This window comes from Ailuropoda melanoleuca, chromosome 6, assembly GCF_002007445.2.
Source record: "Ailuropoda melanoleuca isolate Jingjing chromosome 6, ASM200744v2, whole genome shotgun sequence".
In the NCBI taxonomy this organism is placed as follows: Eukaryota; Metazoa; Chordata; class Mammalia; order Carnivora; family Ursidae; genus Ailuropoda; species Ailuropoda melanoleuca.
In genome coordinates this window covers 96236237-96257012 of record NC_048223.1, presented here as the reverse complement: position 1 = coordinate 96257012, position 20776 = coordinate 96236237, and the positions used below count along the sequence as shown (strand labels likewise).

General features: G+C 41.7%; 1 protein-coding gene across 3 annotated transcripts in view; it reads left to right on the top strand.

The window, feature by feature from the left end:
* Positions 1-20776, top strand: part of MYOF (myoferlin) — a 150535-nt gene that overhangs the window by 64832 nt on the left and 64927 nt on the right. For 2 of the 3 annotated variants that reach the window (XM_002916109.4, XM_034662965.1), the window contains exons 12-19: positions 195-321; positions 1753-1856; positions 3777-3845; positions 3945-3988; positions 6429-6511; positions 8536-8574; positions 11807-11931; positions 13097-13213. In XM_002916109.4, coding sequence (XP_002916155.2) covers positions 195-321; positions 1753-1856; positions 3777-3845; positions 3945-3988; positions 6429-6511; positions 8536-8574; positions 11807-11931; positions 13097-13213 — 708 coding nt within the window. The remainder of the gene's footprint in view (positions 1-194; positions 322-1752; positions 1857-3776; positions 3846-3944; positions 3989-6428; positions 6512-8535; positions 8575-11806; positions 11932-13096; positions 13214-20776) is intronic. The other variant, XM_019796275.2, reaches the window with a different exon arrangement.

The following is a 20776-nucleotide window of genomic DNA, read 5'->3' as shown; positions in this document are numbered from 1 at the left end:
GTATCGATTGACAAAACTTCAGAGCTTTTGCAGACCAATTTCAAGGTTGAATTGGTGGCTGAACTCTTAAGCCCGAAGCACAGGAAATCCTAGTGGAAACAATTCCAGTCGGTTTCATTTCATAAGCGACAGTTTGGCTTCTTATAAGTGTTGCTTTTCTCTGTGTCTCATTTGTAATCCTGTCTCCCCAATAGACTGAGAAACGAGATCGTGATAATGACAGCGATGATGTGGAGAGTAATTTGTTACTCCCTGCTGGCATCGCCCTCCGGTGGGTGACCTTCTTGCTTAAAATCTACCGAGCAGAGGACATCCCTCAGAGTACGTATGGACTTCATCCTGCCCCCGGATGGCCAGTTATCTGTGTGATCACATGTGTTAGCACCATACCCTGAATAACGATTGGTGCTACCTGTCCTGTTTTTCTTTTTGAAGGCCTTCAGGGGCTTCTTTTCATTCATTCTGGCCCCAGGGAAGCCACCTGGGCAGGTTGATGGGGCAGCCAGCTGGTCACGGATCCATGTTCCTTATTAAACCTTTGGTCCATCCTGCTCCGTCTCTTCCGTCCTCAGTGTTCTACATCTTCTCCTTGTTCTAGAGGACACTGAAGAGAGGCCAGCAGGCTGCAATTCCAACTCCTTTCAACCCAAGGGAACATAGGAAATTTTGGAAACAAATAATTGTGTTTGTTATTAAATTATTAAAAATGGCTGAGCAAAGGGTNAGAGAGGCCAGCAGGCTGCAATTCCAACTCCTTTCAACCCAAGGGAACATAGGAAATTTTGGAAACAAATAAGTGTGTTTGTTATTAAATTATTAAAAATGGCTGAGCAAAGGGTCGCGTTAAGTGCCAATAACTAGTAATCTGTCAATACTGTGTTATGAGGTACATATAACAAGAAATTGGATGCATTTAAGAGAATCAGTTACTGTGATCTTACTCGTAGAGACTAGTCCAGACACTCCTGTGTCACTGCCGGGGACCCAGTGTTCTTCTGCCCTGCCCAGTGTGTGCTTCCTGCTGGGCCCCGGGACATGGGACCCCTCTCCCAGACCCCAAGAGGCAGCACTCTGTCTACAGGCCATGGATCTCTTCAGGATTTGCTACGTTCCCTGGGAACCCGCTCCCTCTCTTGTTTAGCACCCTATAACACTTCCCTCGTCTCTCCTCAGAAATATCTTAAATGAAGTAAATACATTAAACCTCACGTTATACTGCCTGTGCAGACCAGTTTAATTGACCCCATTCACTTCTGAGTTTGTTAAAACAGAGAGATGCTGTTCATAGTTGCTTAAATGTTATTTATGATTATGTTGTTTGTGATTATGCCACAGTTCCTTGAATTTCTCTGGAAACAAATCAGACTAGGCTTGTATCATTTTGACCTAAAGCACCTTTTCCAGGTTGAAACCAGGCTGAGTTTTTGAATTACCTCTTACCCTATTTGGAGGGACTTTCTTTCTACTCTACTTTTTGCCTCAAGAAATGACTGATTTTCAATATAATAATTTATTGGTTTATTTTTCATCATGCTCTTGTTTGTTCATTTTTTGACTTTGTGGGGAGAACACCTTCCTCAGCTAAGACAGGATTTCTGCAGTACAATGCTATTAGTGCTTGCCACTTTTTAGAACAATTCTTGAAGCAACTGTTTTCATGTATAGGAGAAAAACTTTAACTTTGCTGAGTGATTTCTATCCTTTTTAAGAAAACCAAATTTAATTTCTGCTGTGTGACATGTTACTTTCCAGTGGATGATGCCTTCTCACAGACGGTAAAGGAAATATTTGGAGGCAATGCAGATAAAAAAAACCTAGTGGATCCTTTTGTGGAAGTTTCCTTTGCTGGAAAAAAGGTTTGTATGTGATCTAAATGCAGACACCTCTAGAAATAAATATTTAAACCGTTGTGCTTTCCTTGGAGTGAATTCCTGTTTACTCTTCTTTAAAGTAGCCCCCTGATGATCTGGGAAGTCTGCACGAACGTAGATTATCTGAGTTGGACCATGTAGACTTCTCCACAGCTTTATTTTGGAGTGGAAAGTATGCAGGATTCAAATGAGAAAAGTTGATCTTTTGAAAGAGTAGAACAGGAAAACTATCGCTAAATTATTTGGATTACCTCTCAGGTCCAATCATTGTCTTAATCTAAGGCAAGCTCCCCCACAGACAACAATGATCCCTGGTAAATAAATGTAGACTACGGCCCCTCAACACCCAGCAGCCCACTCCCTTCATGTTTCTCACTTCCGAGGCCCCAGCGAGCTGCCGAAACTGGAGAGCAGGCAGGGGAGCCCCATCTCAGTCCACTGGGAAGAGCCAGGGGACTCTTGGTGCAGGCACATCTGTAAACACCACTTTTACCCACAAAGATGTTACAGATGGGAGAGCAGGATTCTGCAGTAGAATAGCAATGCCCTATGGACGGTTGTGGGGGTGAAGATCTAGCATCTTCCGTATAGTTGAACCATGTACTTTGAAAGCAAGATTTGCCAAACCACACACCTATGGCCCAGGTGTCATTTCCTAAGAGAATTGGTGGTGGGGGAGGGGTGGAGAAGCCCTCCATTCTGGAGTGAGATTTAAATTCAGACTTTAGCCCACTCCAGAGGCAGTTAAGGGAAATTCCTTAACCTCCCAGTGTCAATTTCCTGAACTATAAATCAGTATAGTACTACTCTGATAGGATTATTAATAAGGGTTAGTTAATTAGAGAAGTAATTGTGAGCCTACTAAATACCATAGTGCCCCATATGCTGGGGATAGAGAAGTCAACAATGTAGTCCTTGTTTTCCTGGGGCTTCCTTTGTAGTAGAAGGGACAGCAGTTAGCAAGCAGATAAGTAATTTAATGATTTCAGATAGTGCCCAGTCCTACACAGAAAACAGAGCTGGGGACGAGAAGTGATTGGTACAAAGGGTTGGAGGGGTGGGTTTTCCCTAGGTTATCAGATGGGACTCCTTTGAGGAAGTGACACTGGAACAGACCTGGATGATGTGAGGTCTGGGAGGGAGGGGCCAGGGGCTTCCAGGCAGAGAGGTGAGCAGACGTAAAGGCCCCAAGGAGAGGACACATTTGCAGCGAAAGAATCTCCATGTGGCTGTAGGACAACGAGCCAGGGGAAGCGAAGAGATGAAGTCAGATTTGGGGTGGGGGGAGATGGGCAGGCAGGGTTTTACCAGCCAGAGTAGGGTCTGGACTTTATTCTGATGTGCTTGGAGAGCTCACTGAGACTGCTACACGGGGTGCCGTGAAAGTAAGGAGGCAGGAGAGGACGTATGCATCAGACAGGAGCCCACGACAGGTGGCGGGGGTTAGGGTCAGCATCTGCACAAAGCTGGGGTGTCAGGATTTACTAGCGGATTGTGTTGAGGCATGTGAGGGGGAGAGAGAGATGTGGCTGACTGGTTTTGACAGGAGCTGGTTTGGGAAGCAGGGAGCGGGGCTGGGGGGCAGGATCCAAAGATCTGTGTGCACACGTTAATGAAGAGCTGCTGCTTAGACAGTCTGTGATCAGTGCTCAGTAAACATTAACTCTTACACCATTTCGCTAATCCAAAATTAGAAAACTAACTTTTAGTGCATAGAAGGAGCAAAGATTAATATTAAACCCATGCTATATTTACCAAATAGTTGGAAGAGAAATAAACTTTAACCAGGCTACTAAGTATATAACTGGTAAGTATGCTGCTGGAGTCATAACCTAGGATGCCTATGTTGTGAACTTATGGAAATTAGTATCTTGACTGCTTAGTTTTGTTTTGATGATTTTACAGGTTTGCACAAATATAATTGAGAAAAATGCAAACCCTGAGTGGAATCAAGTCGTTAATCTTCAGATCAAGGTTTGACTTTTTTTTTTTTCAGAAAAAGTAAGACTACCTACTTTAATAGTTACTGAATAAGTTGAGAAATAACTACCTTGTTCTGTTTCTTTTTAACAGTTTCCTTCAATGTGTGAAAAAATAAAATTAACAGTATATGACTGGTGAGTTAAAAAATAAACTTGTGTCTAATTCACAGTTGAAGAATTAAATGTTTGGATGTTGAGGAATGTTACTCTAGTTGGGCTCTTACTTTTCAGTGTTTCTTTTTCTTCCAAAGGGAGGTGATAAATTGCTCCTGGAATCAGGTGTTTTCTTTAAAAAAAAATTAATAATGGTATTGTTGCAGAAATGCTTTGTGTATCTTGGTTCAATTGCTCATAAACAAAAGAAGGGAAAATGATCTGAAATTGCCCCGAGGTAAGAAATCAAGGATTTAAATAGCATTTAGGCTGTCCAAAATAGACTTCAGAAATGGAGTAAACCACTTCTTGGGAAGAATCACCAAAATGTTCCGACAGCTATTCTGTTACGTTTAGAAAGGAAGATAGACAAAGCTACCTATCTGATTGAATGCGAAGAAAATTAGTGAAAGTTTCTGATGGAATTTTAACGAGACCATCCTCGCTCCTAGTGAGGACGGCCATTAGAAGGCCATTCTTGTGTAATGTTCTAGTTGGATGAGGCTTTCAGCTGGCAGTCCTTAACCCCTTGAGAGTGCACACGGCAACTACCATCCTCCTTCTCCTCCTCAGCGTTTATTCTGGTGTTAGCTACCTTTTTTTGAGCACTACTAAGTGCTGTGCCACGTGCCTTAACCGCAGTGTCCCATTTGGTCTTTAGAGTCACGCTATGGGTTAGAGACTATTATTCATTCATTTTACAGATGAAGATACTAGGGCTCAGAGAGGTCAGGTAACTTGCTCACAGTCACTCAGACAGTTAGAGACAGTTGGGCCCCCATCCGGTCTGCCTGTCTCCAGGGTCTTTCCTTTGGCAGAACGTATCTGGATCTTGTGTTAGCACCCTCTTGGTACTATGGCAACAGGGCACTTTGGAAGGAGGATAGTAAGTCTCATTTTGTTCCATGACCGCATCACTGTTTATTGAGGGTCATGGAGGGGTCATGAGGACAAAAAACCCCTTCCAGTGGTGTCAGCTTGATTTAAGCACTTGAGACCCTCGGGCAACATTCTGAAGGTGCTCCATGGTCTCAGGAACCCTCGGGAATGTGGATGTGGGCCTATGTAGTTGAGGGGACTACTCTGGCTTAGCTTTGCAGTGAGTTGATTGTGGATTGAGCCATCCCGGACTTGCCTGTGGTCACTACAAATGTGGTTACTTTCTGACCTAGCCTGCCCTCTCCAAAGCAATAGTCCAGCCTCAGATACATAGAGAGGCCCTATTTAAGGAATCCTTGGATCCAAATCTTAGGTTACATACCCTGACGGGAAGCTAAGAGGCCCTGTTTAAGGAATCCTTGGATCCACATCTTAGGTTACATACAACTGACGGGAAGCTAAGAATTCTTTAATGTAGTCTAGGTCCTTTTGGATGAACAGAGAAGACTCAAGACCCATGCATGTGACTTAATATACTTAAATAATTTTTTCTCATGCACTCTGTTTCATTAGTCACTTTCTATAATCTGATATTATTATACTCTACGATGTATAATATATGTAACATGGGATATTACTATAATACAGTATAATAATATTACACTGTAGTATCATCTTTCCCCCAAATACTGAACCTTTCCTCTCTCCCATGGAGTCTTAGATTTCCGAGTGGGTATACCACTGTACAGAATAAAGAAGAGGATGAATTAAGCAGAGAGATGTTATTAATAGAAACCTTATTTTTTATACCTACTATTTGCCCAGCCAGAGGCCACTTCATGGGTTAGGCTTGCAAACTCTGTGATATCCATGGGAAGATTAATACGGTTGTATATTCTCGTAATGGGAATACTTGTCCCTACCGTACAGGTACGATTTAGGTTCTAGGTGAGCAACTGTCCTAGGCTGCCCTGCATGTGTGACACAGTAGGTGCTTGAATTGGAACAGGATTTTTCTCCTCTAAAGACCCTTAGATATAGCCCAGTGTAGTCATTAAACCGTCAGAGTAATTAGTATGAACATGATAAAATAAGATACATGTACTTATCCTGTGTAATGTGATTATATTACACTTATACAGTGTGCCTGTAGTGGATTCATTCATTTTATGGCAGTGGTATTGACTGATTATTGGCAAATCCCTTGACCTCTGTGTACAAACCTTAGTTTCCACAGCTGAAGTGAATTATCCGATTGGTGTTTCTCAGTGGGTGATTGGAGGGCCGTCAGTATCAGAAGAAGTTGGGGTATATACTTGTGTAAACACAGATTTTTTTCTCCACTCCTGCCTTTATTAAATTAAAAGCTTGGCAAAGAGAGGAGAGCTGGGGTTTCCAGCTGATTCTTAAAGTACAGTAAAGCTTGAGGCCCACTGGGCAGGATGATTTCTGAGGTCTAGGGACTTTTCCAGCTCCACCTTATTATTGTCAAAGTGAAGAAATATATTCATAGGTAGAGGCCTTAACCTGTTCTTTCATGCAGGGACCGTCTTACTAAAAATGATATCGTGGGAACAACCTATCTACACCTCTCTAAAATTGCTGCGTCTGGTGGGGAAGTGGAAGGTAAGCCACTCAGCAGAGCTGCAACAAGACAGGGGGCAGGATTTCCGAAGCAGGATGTGCTGGAGTAGCCACCTGGCTATGGACTTGGTTTCTTAAAAGCCAAATGTGGTGAGCCTAGTGAACTGTTCCGGTGATGTTTTGGTAATGACCAGAGCAGCTCATTCGTAATTGATAATTGAGGCAAATAACAGTTTGAAGACTTTGTTTTCTTGCTCCCACGCAAAGACTCTTCCCAGTAGCTATTTTATAAATTTTTGAGTGTCGATACAGAGTGCTAGCACCCTATTTTCTAGAGTGGCATTGACACTAGTCCACCCAAATATAAAATAATACTTCCTTCTCCACTGACTTCCCTAGCAGGAACAAGGATGTCAGGTAGCAATGAGCCCTATAATCTCCACTTCGCTAATAAGCATTGATAACAAATACACTTTTCATTGTTCTCCATACTGAGAACTACTTGCCTATACCTGGCATTAGGATTCAATGCATATACCAGAAATTGTAATAGGAAATGAAGGAGAAAAATGAAGATGGTAAGAGAAAAATATATAATGTTAACATATCAATAATAGCAGCAGCTGATTTTTGTTACCAAAACAAGAATAAAAATTCTTGTAATTGCCAAGATATTAAACACATTGAGCAAATTATGTAAGAGAATTCAAGACAAAATATTGTTTTGAGAAACTCAAGGTTCCTCTCATCCTTATTTTGTTTAAGGTGGAGCTTTACAGGTTTTTTTAGAAAATATATTTTTCCAAGCAATATATAGCATGAATAAGAACCTGGAAGATATTAGAGATACCATGAAGAAAATAGAGATCTCCTTTCTGAAGAAGAAAAAAAACCGCAATTAGAAATTCCAATAAAAACAAAATGCTGAACAAAAAAGATATAGTTCAGATATAAAGTCATATACGGCCATTATTTTAAGCAAATGTTAGAAACAAAGATCCCTTCAGCATGTCCTCTGCTGAGTGGCAAAGGGGACCACACGATTGGAGCTGTAACAAAAGAAATGTAATCACAACTCTGCAAAGACAGTATGTATAATGGCTGCTACACTGTTAGCACTACTAATGGTTTTTTTTTCTTATACCCTATAGCCAAAGCTCTGATCAGAATATAAATGTTATTGCCCATTAAAAATGTAAAAGTACAAAAGATAGAGACTAGAAGTGGAGGAAGGAAGGGGAGAGGAGGAAGGATACTCTTCTTATAAAGTTAGGAACCCAGACAGAATGACTAGTTCAAATCATAATGGTAACCAATAGAGTACTTAAATCATAACAAAACTGTGTGGGCAAGGAAGTGTCAAAATGAGTTAAATCCATTTATCATTAGCAAGAAGTCATTCGATAATTACCTGGAGGTAATTATTCGAGACCTATCAGTATAAGCATTTTTCTTAGTGATACGGCAGTAACATCCAGAAGCTCTAAAACTGGAAACTGTTACATGCAGGTTTCTGCCTTGTCTCTGAGGCCTTCTCTCTCCTTGCAGACCCTGCAAACAGTCTGACAAGGGTCTCACAATGACGAAAGGCAGCAGGCATCCCCCCACACACACACAAAATAAAGAAACAGATAATGTACCATAAACTACAAGCCCTTACCGGCAAAGCCTCAGACTAAATTAACTGGGATTTTCTGGCCTTGGTCCCAATTAAGTCAGACACAAGGCAAGTGCATCTTTTATGAAAAACATGAAGTGTTGGTAACTTCACCAGGCCTCTTTTGGTGGCGAGAAGCTCGCTCTTCTCAGATGCCTTAGGGCTGAAGAGATTTGAATTATTTAAAATGTGGTGGTCCTGCCAGTTGCCCCAAAGGTGTGAGCCATTTTGCATTTAACCGATGAGTTTTGTATAAATTTCAAAAGGGTCACGTCACTTGGGTCTGAAAATGGGGCTTTTCTGGTGTCACTAAACCACTTACCTGCACTGGGTTTGATTAACTTTTTCAATGTCTCTGTTACAATGCCCGTGTTTCTCTTGTTTAACCAGTCATATTTTTACTATGTAGATTTCTCATCTTCGGGATCTGGGGCTGCATCATATACAGGTTTATGCTTTGTAATTTTGCTATCTTCTAGATTTTGCTGTTTACTGTTATTAAGATGTATCAATTGTCTTTAGAACTTATTTTTTGACATTTTGCTGTCTCAGAATAGTTTTGCTAGAGTATTAATTTTTGTACTTATGCTGCGTGGTTGTCCTGCATGGCTAAGCTTAACACAAACGTGCTCCTCAGGCTTTGCTGCCATCTCACGTTTTCACCGGCCTATTTGGTGTCACTGTCCGCAACTGTTGGTGAGGGATAACCTTGTCTGCCGCTGTTGTTTATGTTCAGTAGGTAGAGATATGGGGCACTAAATCACTTGTTCAAAACGTATGCAGTAACTGCTCCTCACTTTGAACACGGATCTCTAAGTTGGAAGACACTAAATGATTGTACCTTGAAGGTCTTCATCTTCCAAATAGGGGGGATCATGATATGCCTTTTGGTTTGTATGGCACTGGCCATTCTTTGCAAGTTTGCTCAGTGGTCTCACATTTGACCCTCACAACTCTCCTAGTTATGGTTCCTCAAATACGTGAGGACCCTGAGGTTTACAGAAGTTTGTCATCTTTCAAGTTAGCATGGTGATCCCGGCCACGCTAATTACCCAGGGTTGTGGTGAGAGGGAAAAGAGATATTGCAAGTGAGAAAGCTTTGCAAATATAAAGCGCTATTGTCTGCCTTTGTGTTACTGGCGTGATGCCCCATTCATATTCATTTTTAAAAATCGATCTTTTTATCTTATCATCAAACTTTACGTGAATATTCAGTAGTCCTTAAGTTTATAAGGAATTTGGCAGATGTGGCAATACTTCATGCCTTCTTGCATTTGTTCTGCCAATCAAAGAATATTTATGTGGTAACTCCCCATGGCAGAACCAGTCCTTAGTGTTTAGAGAATCACAATAAAATATGGTTGAATCCTTCCCCATCCACCAGAGGAATTTATAATGTCATCCAAAATAAGCAGCTATTTAAAATTCAAAAATTAAAATGTAAAGTGATACCGTATAGAAATCCAAAATGCAACGAGTCTCAGAGAGGCAAACGAAGTATGGAAAATATTGTTTGAAAAGTGGGTCAGAGGAAAAGGTTGATGGCCAGGCTAAGGAATTTTTGTTCGTTGGAAGTTTGATGTGACAGTTTTGCATAAAGTGGGTTAGGAAAGTTTGGGGGCAGGAAGAGACTTAGCTTGTGAGACTCGGCTTTCCTGAGAGACAGTGTTGAGGGGTAAACACATAGAAGGAAGGCTCTCCATGTTACTGCATAACCAACAAGTCAAAGGGTTTAAAAACCCTAAAAAGAGATTTGCTTGGACAAAACAAATTAAGCTCTTGATATCATGATAACACACAGGAGATCATTATTGACTATATGTGTCTTCATCCCTGGAAATTCTTAAACGCAAATACTCACGACAAACAACATCAGTCACCCGTGGGAACTGGCTGGGGGTGCGTGGGGCTTGACCAGATGGGTGGTGTACTGGAAGGTACCCTTGTCTGAATTATGAAACTCAAGATCTGGGCCTAAATCTGTCGTCTTCATGGACTTTTGACAAGTCATGTCACTTCTGTGGGCTTCAGTTTGCCCATCCATAATGTGCTGTGACTATGGTGTAAGAGTTTTAATGTCCATTCTTTCTTGAACATTCTGTGATTCAACTTCTGGAAGTGACTTCCTTTTCTCACTGTGGATCTATGCTTTAGTTTCTCACAACAGATATTCTAGTACAAGGAAAGAAATCTAAACCCTGCTTATTAATAATTAATCAGTCAACTTTGTCACGTTCCATATGGCGGAGTAGATAAAACCAAACCAATTCATATGTCCAGATATAATAGTCATTTATTTCATCCTGCTCATTTGGTAACTGGAAGCACGATCCAGAGAAATCTCTGTTGGAAAAATTCTTGGTCCCTATTTGGGCTTCACAAGAAATTTCCAGACAGGCATGAAATATGGCCCCCCAGGGTGTTACCAAATCTCACTCTTAGGCTGTCAGTTATCACTTTCCTATATCTTAATTTAACTTTTTCTTTTCTCTTGCTTTCTTTACTGAGATTGCTGTTCAGCTAATTTCTGCTGGGGTGCGTGGTTCCTACCTCATCTCAAAAGTGCCCAAGCTCATTTACACATGTATAAGAGCCTCAAATTTAAAAAAATTGCAAAGAAAAGAAACATACTTATATACAGTTTTGGTCAACTGCTCACCTGTCACATTTATCTTTCTCCCTTACATTTAAGGATAGCGTTGGAAAGGGCCATAGAGATGATGTAGTTATTTTCTCAGCCGTAGGGGAATTGTCTTGATGATAATCCTGAAAGTCTTGGCCTCAACATTTCCTCTGTCCCCAGTGCAGTCTGTCCCATTGTTTGACACCTCTAATTGATAGAAAGGTCTTCCTTATATTGAGTGAAACAAAGAATGCCTCCTTGTAGCACCCCTCAGTGGTCCTTAGCTTTGCTTTTGGAAAGAAGTTCATCCTTCTTCCATATGGGAGCATTCAGGTGGTTGGAGGCAGACGTTATATTTCCCCATCTTCACCCACAATCTCCCTTTGACTCCACTATTTCTTTACATTGCCCTCCTTTCCCCTCATTGCACTGGGGAGCACTTTTGCTAAGTAAGACAAGGTAGCAGAAATATGGAGCATATTGGATATTCATCAGAGGGAGAATGTTATGAGTGGGAACTTTATGTTGCTTATAAATATTATATGGTCATAACCATAGGCAGACAGTTCATTGTTATGTATGAAAAATTTAAATGTCTTGTATTTTTAATAGCATGTGCCATGTTTATACTAACTACTTTAGACTAAGTGGCATTTTTTGGGAAAAATACAATTAATCTGATATACATCATTTAAGTGACTTCCCCAAACTGTATAATCTTTTACCCCAATTACCAATGACACATTTAATTCAGTGCCACTTATAAACTTGCAAAAAATGTGAAGACCAACTTGTAAGTCTTATTATTCTTTCATTTCAATAGCATTCTCTTTCTGTAATAAGTTTACCTGAACTACCCCAAAAATGTTTTTTTATTTAATGTTTTATAGCAATAAGAAAAGGGGGAATACGGCAAGTCTCACAGTGCTTATCATTTGTGCTAATACAACTAACTCACAAATTAGAGGAAAATACTCTCAGCTAACTAATAACTAATATTTATTTCAATAGATTGAGTGTTAAAAACCTAAAATGTAATAATTATGTTATCTCTCAGCAAATACAGGAGAAACAGATGTGGGCTTTGTTCCGACATTTGGACCTTGTTACCTGAACCTTTATGGAAGCCCCAGAGAGTACACAGGATTCCCAGACCCCTATGATGAGCTAAATACTGGAAAGGTTAGTTTCTCATTTAAGGTTTGTTATTAATGAACACCAATTAATGTGATTCTTTCTTATAATGGTTATAATTAAGTCTCATATCTAGGGGACTCACACACACACACACACACACACACAAATACAAAAATAGATCCAACATGTGACTGATCAAGGTTGAAAGACAGAAGTCCCATGCTCCTTAAGTCTTTGAATGTAAGGTTAGGAGAGGATCCTGGAGGCCAGCTGATTTGGCAATTACGAATGCATGGCATGGCCATTGCCCTGGTCCTGCACTTAGGGCACATATCCATGATCGGTGCTGGCTCTTTCCTAATAAGCAAATGTGTGTTGCCTCAGAATTCTGTTCCATACTGTGTTCTGGGAATATACCAAATGATTGGAGGTGACATGCCTGAAGAAACTGTTCACTATCCCCAATCCAATCCAACATCTTCCTTTTATAGATGAGGATATGGAGGCCCAGAGATGGGAAATGCTCTGTCCAGCACGTTAGAAGTAATGTCTTTGAGTCAGTTCTCAAGGCTCAAGAAAGGGACTGGGGTAGAAAGCCCTGAGGAGAGCTGGGCTAAAGGACTGGCTGTGGAGGTGGAAGCCTTCCCTTACTCTCCAGAAAATTCTATTGCCAGCACTGCTAGGTATGGAGGGAGGAGTATCCACTCTTCATCCTCATGCTCAGCCGCACCCAGAACATCTTCCTCTTTTATTTCCTGGCTACTCTGAGACTTGCCCTGGTTGCCAACATGACAGCCTTCCCTTCCTGAAAAGAGGAGAGAAGGAGCCAAGTTATGCAGATAAATGTAGAACTGCTGTACTAAGGTAGGGTGAGGGAGACTTTGAGTACCTTCTACTCCCACCCCCAGCCTCCAGAAACCCCTTCAGGATTTAGAGCATGGCTTGAAAGCCTCTGACCTCAGTCATGGCTAAGATCCCTTTCAGCCCTGGCTCCCCTGGGTCGCTTTGGGATCCTTCCTGAAGTCACTGGCTTTTCTTTCAGATACCAGAGACCTGAATCCAACTGAGAGAGTTACTGGCTGACTGATTTTGGAGGTTAGGGCCATGGGAAGGAAATACGAAATTGTAGCTGGATGAGCCTGTCTAGAGAAAGAGTTCTTTTTGCTATTGTTCATGCCTAGAGGAATAATCCTGTGTTGTTGCCTTTCAGGGGGAAGGAGTTGCCTACAGAGGCAGAATCTTGGTTGAATTAAGCACTTTTCTTGAAAAGACACCACCAGACAGAAAGCTTGAGCCCATTTCAAATGACGATCTGCTTGTTGTGGAGGTAAGTGTTGGAGTGTGGATGATGCTTGGTATGGAAGAGGGCATGTTAGAGGATTGGTGGCGGAATGGCTCTTACTGGCCTGCCTCAGCAAGTGGGGACATCCAGGAACTGAAGGGTCACCTATGACGGAGTTGGAGAGAGACTGAGTCATAACAAGGACCTCTTGATCTAATTAACACCCTCTTGATCTATCTAAAATGAGACTTGCTTCATTTTTTATGCTGTTAGCTTCCTGCTGAAAACTGGCAAGAGTAATGATATCCCCAAACTGAATGGCCTGTTTGCCAATTGGGCTTGTTTGGTTGTGGGGAGGTGGCCACAAGAGCCATCCCAAATGGCGTCGGTGCCACCACTAATCATTTCCACTTTCAGAAGGAGGCATATCTCAGACTTCCCAGCATGTGAGGGGATATTTATATTAATTCCCACATTACAACAGCTCTGAGCCCCATTCCTCCTTGAAGGCAGGAAGTCTTCCAAGTTCATCTCCCCAACCATTTCTTCTTCTCTTTTTTCTAATCAGCTCTTTCCCCTCTATGGAGACAACTTAGGCATAACACCCATGATCCATATGGTAGAGAGCTACAGATGTAGTTTTTTCCTAGTAAATTCAAATGTCAGTGTTATTAACTCAAGGCAATAAATACCAAAAGAAGAATATTATTATCACGAAACTATTCAATGCCCCATTTTTTTTTGTCTATGAGTTGACATTTACAGTACAGATTTGTTAACATATGTGATGGATAGCCCAGTATTAAATTAGCCCTGTCTCTATTGCTCACTAAATCATTTCCAACACATCCTATACCATTATTATGGGTTTTTAAAAATAAATTATGCTAGTTTATTTATATGTTCACTGTATAAGCTTAAGGTGCCCAGTTGTGTTGATGTGGTATATTTATATAAGGCAGTATGATTACCACTGTCGTGTTAGCTAACACTTCCATCACGTCACATAATTATAATTTCTTTTTCATGGTCTTGGGAGATAAGTCTCAAGAATTACCAAGTCTCTCTCCATCAGTCTACTCCTTATCCCCCTACCTATCACCACTGATATACAGACACATAAATAATACCATTCTTGACTTAAAGTACCAATGGTGCCATAATGCCATTCTTAGAGTTAACGTCAATGGTTTTGACTACTCTCGAGTTATCCCAGAGTTTCTGATGTGTGGTCAGGAGTGATTTTGCTGAGCTGAGATGCTGGTGGGTGCACCTAGCCAACCACCCAGTGTGCGTGTCCGGGAGAGAGAGGTTCTGTGCTTCTGTGTTCCTGACATAGTGCACAGCACTTACTTAGGTCTGAAGGAGTACCCCCCCACTCCATGTTTTCAGTTACTTTGTTACATTCCATGGAGGTGATGATAGAATACTGTGAATAATCTTGAATTTTAGGGCTTGCTACAATCTCAGGAACATCATTCTTACAAATGATAAATCCGCCATAGCATAGTAATAAAAGGGGACCATTGAAGACCTTGAGTGCTGGACTTATCCTGATTTTTCAAACCTTACTCATGCAGAATAGGTTGTAAATCAGGAAGTGTCTCTAGAAGAAGTGTATGCTACAGGCTCATGCAATATAAACTCATTTTGTTTTGGTTTTTTACTTGTTAGACACAGAGCCAGAAGCAACAGGTTCCCCCAGTCAGTAAGGTCCTGGTCAGAGTCTTTCACTCCACCCCACAGCACCGTCAGCTCTGAAGTCCAGGAATTGTAACAGATCTTAACAAATTTAGGAAAGTGGGGGAGAGGGTGCGTGGAAAAATGGAGCTGCTTACATGCCATTTACTGTGAGGGTCATGCAAGAAAATGACTAGAAACCACCCAAAGGCCTCCATGGACACAGCTGGTATGGCATGCGTGTTCTGGACTTGAGTTGTTACAGATCAGCTCTTGAGGATGCCAGCTGGAACTTGGGCTTAGGCAGAAATGCTGTCATGGGTTCTCACAGTTACAGTGCCTCTTTTGCTGTGTTCTATCACCAGAACACAATTTAAGTCCATGACCCTTCCTTTTATTTTAAGCACTCATAATGCAGGAGGGAGGGAGAGGGATAGGAAGATGCTCAACCAAGTATGGCAACTAGAATGCAAGACTGAATTAGGTTTTTACTCCAAATAATTAAACACAAACAAAGAAGCATAGATCATAAGTTTAATAAAAATAAAAGCAAAAAAAAACCCCAAAAAGCAAAAAAAAGAGTCAGCAATATATAGTGTCCACAGTATATGTCAATCATATAAAAGAATGGCTTTTTAAAAACTGAAATAGAAAACAGTGTTAGTTTTCTTTGATCCAATAATTAAACCCAGACAGAAAAATGGCTTATGTCATAAATTTGATAAAAGCAAAAATGAAATCTCCACACCAAAATCCCAGTAACATTAAAAAGCAGGAGAGAAGCTGAGATTCTGAAGACTTAGTCACAGTTCAGGCAACCAGGAGCCTGGCAAGAGGGTGAGATGAGCAGATTTGCATTATGCACCAGGAGGGTTAATGAGAGCAATCAGCCTAGGAGGTTGATCCTGACCCTTTTCCCATTTCCAAAGATCCCATGTTCCGAGTCCATGCAAGGAATGAAACTTCCAGTAACGCTGAAGAGGGAAACTTCCTTGCTATAAGATAATAGTACTAGTATTCGCTCTTTGACCCTGGTTCCTGACACTGAGCTCCTAAATCTCTGGGATTTCCTGGGTAGTAGGAGAGTCTTTTGTTCTAATGAGGTGACTCATGGGCTCTTAGATTGAGGCTGTTCTTGAGAAAGACCAAGCCATGATTAGAAGCTTGGAACTTTCTGCCCCACCTCCCGTTCTCAAGAGAGGGGCTAGAAATTGAGTTAATGATTGATCAGACTTATGTGATGAAGCCTCCATAGAAATCCCAAAAATACAGGATTCAGAGAGCTTCTGAGTTGGTGAGCACATAAAGGTGTTGTGAGAGTGTTGTGCCTGAGACGCCTCGTCCTTTCCACATACACAGCTCTTCCGTCTGGATGTCCACCTGTAACCTTTGTCATATCCTCTTACAATAAACCGATAAACAGTAAGTAAACTGTTGTCCTGAGTTTTATGAGCTGCTCTAGCAAGTTAATCAAACCTGAGAGGAAGTCATGGGAACCTCCAGTTTATAGACGACAGATCAGAACCTGGACTTTCAATTGGCATCTAAAGTGGGGGAAGGGCAGTCTTAGGGGACTGAGCCCTTAATGTGTCTCCAGGTAGAGATAGTGTCAGAACTGAGTTAAATTGTAGGACACCTAACTGGTGTCGCAGAATTGCTTGGTGTGGGAAAATCCCCCCACACGTCTGTGTCAAAAGTGTTGACAGTGTGGTAATCCTCTGAGAGTAAAGGAGGAACACAGGAGGGAGAGTGAATTTTTCCTATTCAGTTGCCAAAGAGCCCCGAGCTGTCCCACCTCCTTAGAACCAAACATGGACTGTTGCTCCAGTCAAGAGACCCTCTGAGAGATGCAGGCTGGTAGAAGAAGATCAAGTGTTGCAATCCCAGCCCTATCCAGACACCTGCTGACTCCTGAAACCTCATCCTGCCCACTGAAGCACCCCATTGTTTTGTCTCCATCATCTGAGATCTGTTCCTAGACGACCTCCTTCCTACTCCTTCCCAATCTTTTTGCATGGGACCTGACTTACTTCGGGAGTATTTTATGAACATGCATTCTGTCTTCTATTCAATTAGAACCTCCTTGAGTTCTCCCATTAGTCTGGCCTCCGTAAGTACTCAATATATATTGCTTGAAATGGCGCATTCAGATTCTCCCACCAGCTCCACCAGTGGTCAGCCATCTTTAGTAAACAGACCAAAGGTGGCAAGTTGGGCAGTTTTCTTTGGCACAGTCTCCTTGTCACTGACCCTTAATGTCCCATGCCTAGTGGTCGCACAGCCACTTTTAAGAGCTGTTAACTTGTTACCTCTTCTCAGTATTCTGCCTAACAAAAATTACCCCCTTCCCCAAATTTACTCCTGAAACTCTACCCTATCCCACCTCCCTCTACAACATGCACTGGTCTTTGATGATTAGAAAGAGAGCCCCAAGGCCCTACAGAGTCAAAGAAACATCCATCATTGTTCAATAGATTATAATTTACATTCTTTAACTTCCCTCTTTTTAGGAGTTTTGCCCCAAGATTACTCAGGGAACAAAAACTGGGGCTCCAGACTTCTCTAAACCCTGTTGGTTGTTCCTACTTCTCTCCACCTCTTGAAGCCCAGAAGGCACAGGGGAAGTGGGAAAGGGCTGGGGGAAGGCCGAATTCTCAGCTGCACTAGTCCAGAGCCTGGCTTTGGTGTGGGTGAACAGATAGTAGATCACCTGCCCCTTGTGGAGTTTGGACCTGCGAAGTGGTCCAAGGAGCTGCTCCATCTTGCGCGGCTTGCTCACTGTGTGTGCCGGGCTGTTGGCAGGTGTGGTGATGGCCAGAACCCAGATTACTATCTTAGAGCTCAAACTATCCAGGGTGAGTGAGGGTCCTATCAGGGCTTCTGCGGGTGACTGCAAGCTCTGCTCAGGAAAATCCGGGGAGATCTAATGGAATCGTGGCCACATAGAGGTGTGCAAGGCAGTGTCAGCCCGCCGGAAGTGGCATCCCCACCCCTTCTAGAGCCTCCCCAGGCACATTCTCTCTTCTCTGCAGCCCCTGCAGTAGCAGATGACTCCAGCTTCAAAACTCATCATTGTTTCTGGGCCCTGACTTAGCCCCAAATTACATTTCGTATTTTTGCTCTTTCCCTTCTCTTCTATCTTCACAGATGGTTTACAAAGAAGCAGCTATGCTGTATCTATAAGTTCTGACTAATACAAATTACTTCCTAGTTTCTAATTGTCACACAGTGTAAACCAAACCCAGACTTCCCATAGCATTCCTGAACCATGGAGGATTAGGCTTACTACGTAGTGCGTAGTTAAGGGGACTCCTGACAAATGAGAAAAGTCTCCGACACCATGTCTACCAGAGTGACAGTGGACTAATGAAGGGAAGTTTTTAAGTTCACAGTGCTAGGCAGAGTCTCTGGGATGGGGGGCCCAGCTCTAAGTATATTTTAAAGCCCCTCAGGTGATTCAGTATGCAGCTAAGATTTCAAACCAATGTTCTGGAAAGACTTCCAAAAAAAATTGAGACACTTAGGGATTTCTGATGAAATGCTACTGGAGGTTTCCATTATACCATGTCAAAAATTCCTTTAACCAAAATGGAGATTTTGCAAGAGTGGAATGTCCTGGGGTTCTTCAAGACAACAAAGTGCAGTCACTGTCAGATGTTCTTAAAACAGTCCTCAAGAAGTTAAAAATAGAATTACCATGTGATCCAGAAATCTGCTGTGTATATACCCAAAAGAATTGAAAGCAGGGACTCAAATGGGTATTTGTACACCCATGTTCATAGCAGCATTATTCAAGATAACCAAAAGGTAGAAGCAATCCATTGATAGCAATCCATCGATAGATGAATGTAATCTATACACACTGCTAAATTTATTACACAAAGATGCCATTACAAGTGGCTCTAATGCCTTGGCAGCCTATATAAGCAAACCAGAACGTAAGCCTATAAATGCCTCAAGGTTAAGAAATCAAAACTAGGGGCGCCTGGGTGGCTCAGTCAGTCAAGCGTCTACCTTCAGCTCAGGTCTTGATTACTGAGTCCCGGGGTGGAGTCCTCATCAGGCTCTCTGCTCAGTGGGGAGTCTGCTTCTCCCTCTCCCTCTGACCCCCCCCCAGCTCGTGCGCTCTCTTTTTAAATAAAATCTCAAAAAAGAAAGAAAACAAAAAGGCAGCAAATAGCAAATAACCAACTAGGCTTTCCCAAATAAAGCGCCCACATAAGCTATAGCCAATCAAATAATTCCCTTGTCTTCCTTCCCCATTTGCTCTATCAAAGTCTTTCCCCTGGGTCTTGCAGATGGAGCACTCTTAACCACTTCTGCTCTGTCACTGCCCTGTCAAATATGTTTGCTCAAATAAAATCTTAAAAACTTTAATATACCTCAGTTTACCTTTTGGCAATACAGTGCAGAATTAGTCTTAAAGAAGAAGGAAACTCTGACACATATGCAACAACCTTGAGGACGTTACACTAAGTAAAATAAGCCAGTCATGAAAGGACAAATATTGTTTGATTCCACTTACGTGAGATACCCAGAGTAGTCAACCTCATAGAAACAGAAACTAGATGGGAATGGGGAGTTGGCTTTTAATGGGTACAGCATTTCAATTTTGTAAGATAGAAGACATCTGTGGATGGATGGTGGTGATGGTTGTTCAACAGTAGAATGACCCTGATGCCACCAAACTGGACACTTAAACATGGTTTAGTTGGTGAATTTTATGTTATGCGTGTTTTACCACAATTTAAGAAAAGAAGAAGGTTTTGAAATTATTGTCTAAGTACTTCTGTAAGTGAAAGAACACATTCTTATACAAGGCAGAAGACCTACCCATGATTGTGATTCACGTAATAGAATAAAGGCCATGTTATGAATGAATAACAAAAGAAAGGAAAATCAGTTAATAAATATCCTGCAGGGATCAAGTGATTTTTGTTAGCTTCCTAGAGGTGAAAAGTGTCATTCCTTTGCTAGATTATGGTACACAAATTGGTAGCAAGGTAGGGATGCAAAAAAGCAAATCAACAACAAAAGTCATCATATGCCAGTTTGATAGCGGCGTGGCCTCCGAATCTCAAATTGAAGGACTGCAGATCTGGGAGTTCCTTCTCTAAGGGTGTTCAAACTAAACTTGGTATGGTGAGAGTTTGTCAAACAATTCGAGTATTATCCTTCATGGGTCTCCACGAGTTCTCTAGTGAAGCATGTAGCCAATGTGGCTACACTATAGTAACCACTAGAGTCTCACCCCAAGCTAGGGCAAGTGTCTGCAGAGACTGGGTGCCAACAGGGACCTGGAAAGGTTCTAGATGTGAACAATATTCAGTGGCAGAATGCCTAGGACATAATGAAATACAGCAATTTATAAACCATTATATGGCTCTGTTTGACTAAGGAAGGCAAGGAACCCAAAGATCAGTGGGGATATGATCCACAAAGAAAGAGAGATGGCATCTGAGCAAGGATTTGGGAAGGAGGTGGATTCAAGAGACTTTAGGTACCCACGTGAAGGAAGGCCTGAAGGGGTCATGGTCGTGTCTGCTAGGCTGAAAGATCCTCATTGTGGTCATTGTCGGCCCTGTGTTCAGCTCCCTCACACACATACACTCAGGAAGCCAGTAATTTTTTAAAAAAGAAAGAAAGGAAAAAAACAACGTTTGATTTCTATTTCAGAAAACAGAAAGATAAGTTCACCTAAGTTCACTTATTTTTAAAACCTTACGGTAAAAATCTTTACTGTTTATAAAACTCTGTTGTTTTTTATTAGAAAATTAGTACTTATACTCAGCTATCAGAAAGAACGAATTCTCAACATTTGCTGCAACATGGACGGCACTGGAGGAGATAATGCTAAGTGAAATAAGTCAAGCAGAGAAAGACAATTATCATATGATTTCTCTCATCTATGGAACATAAGAACTAGGA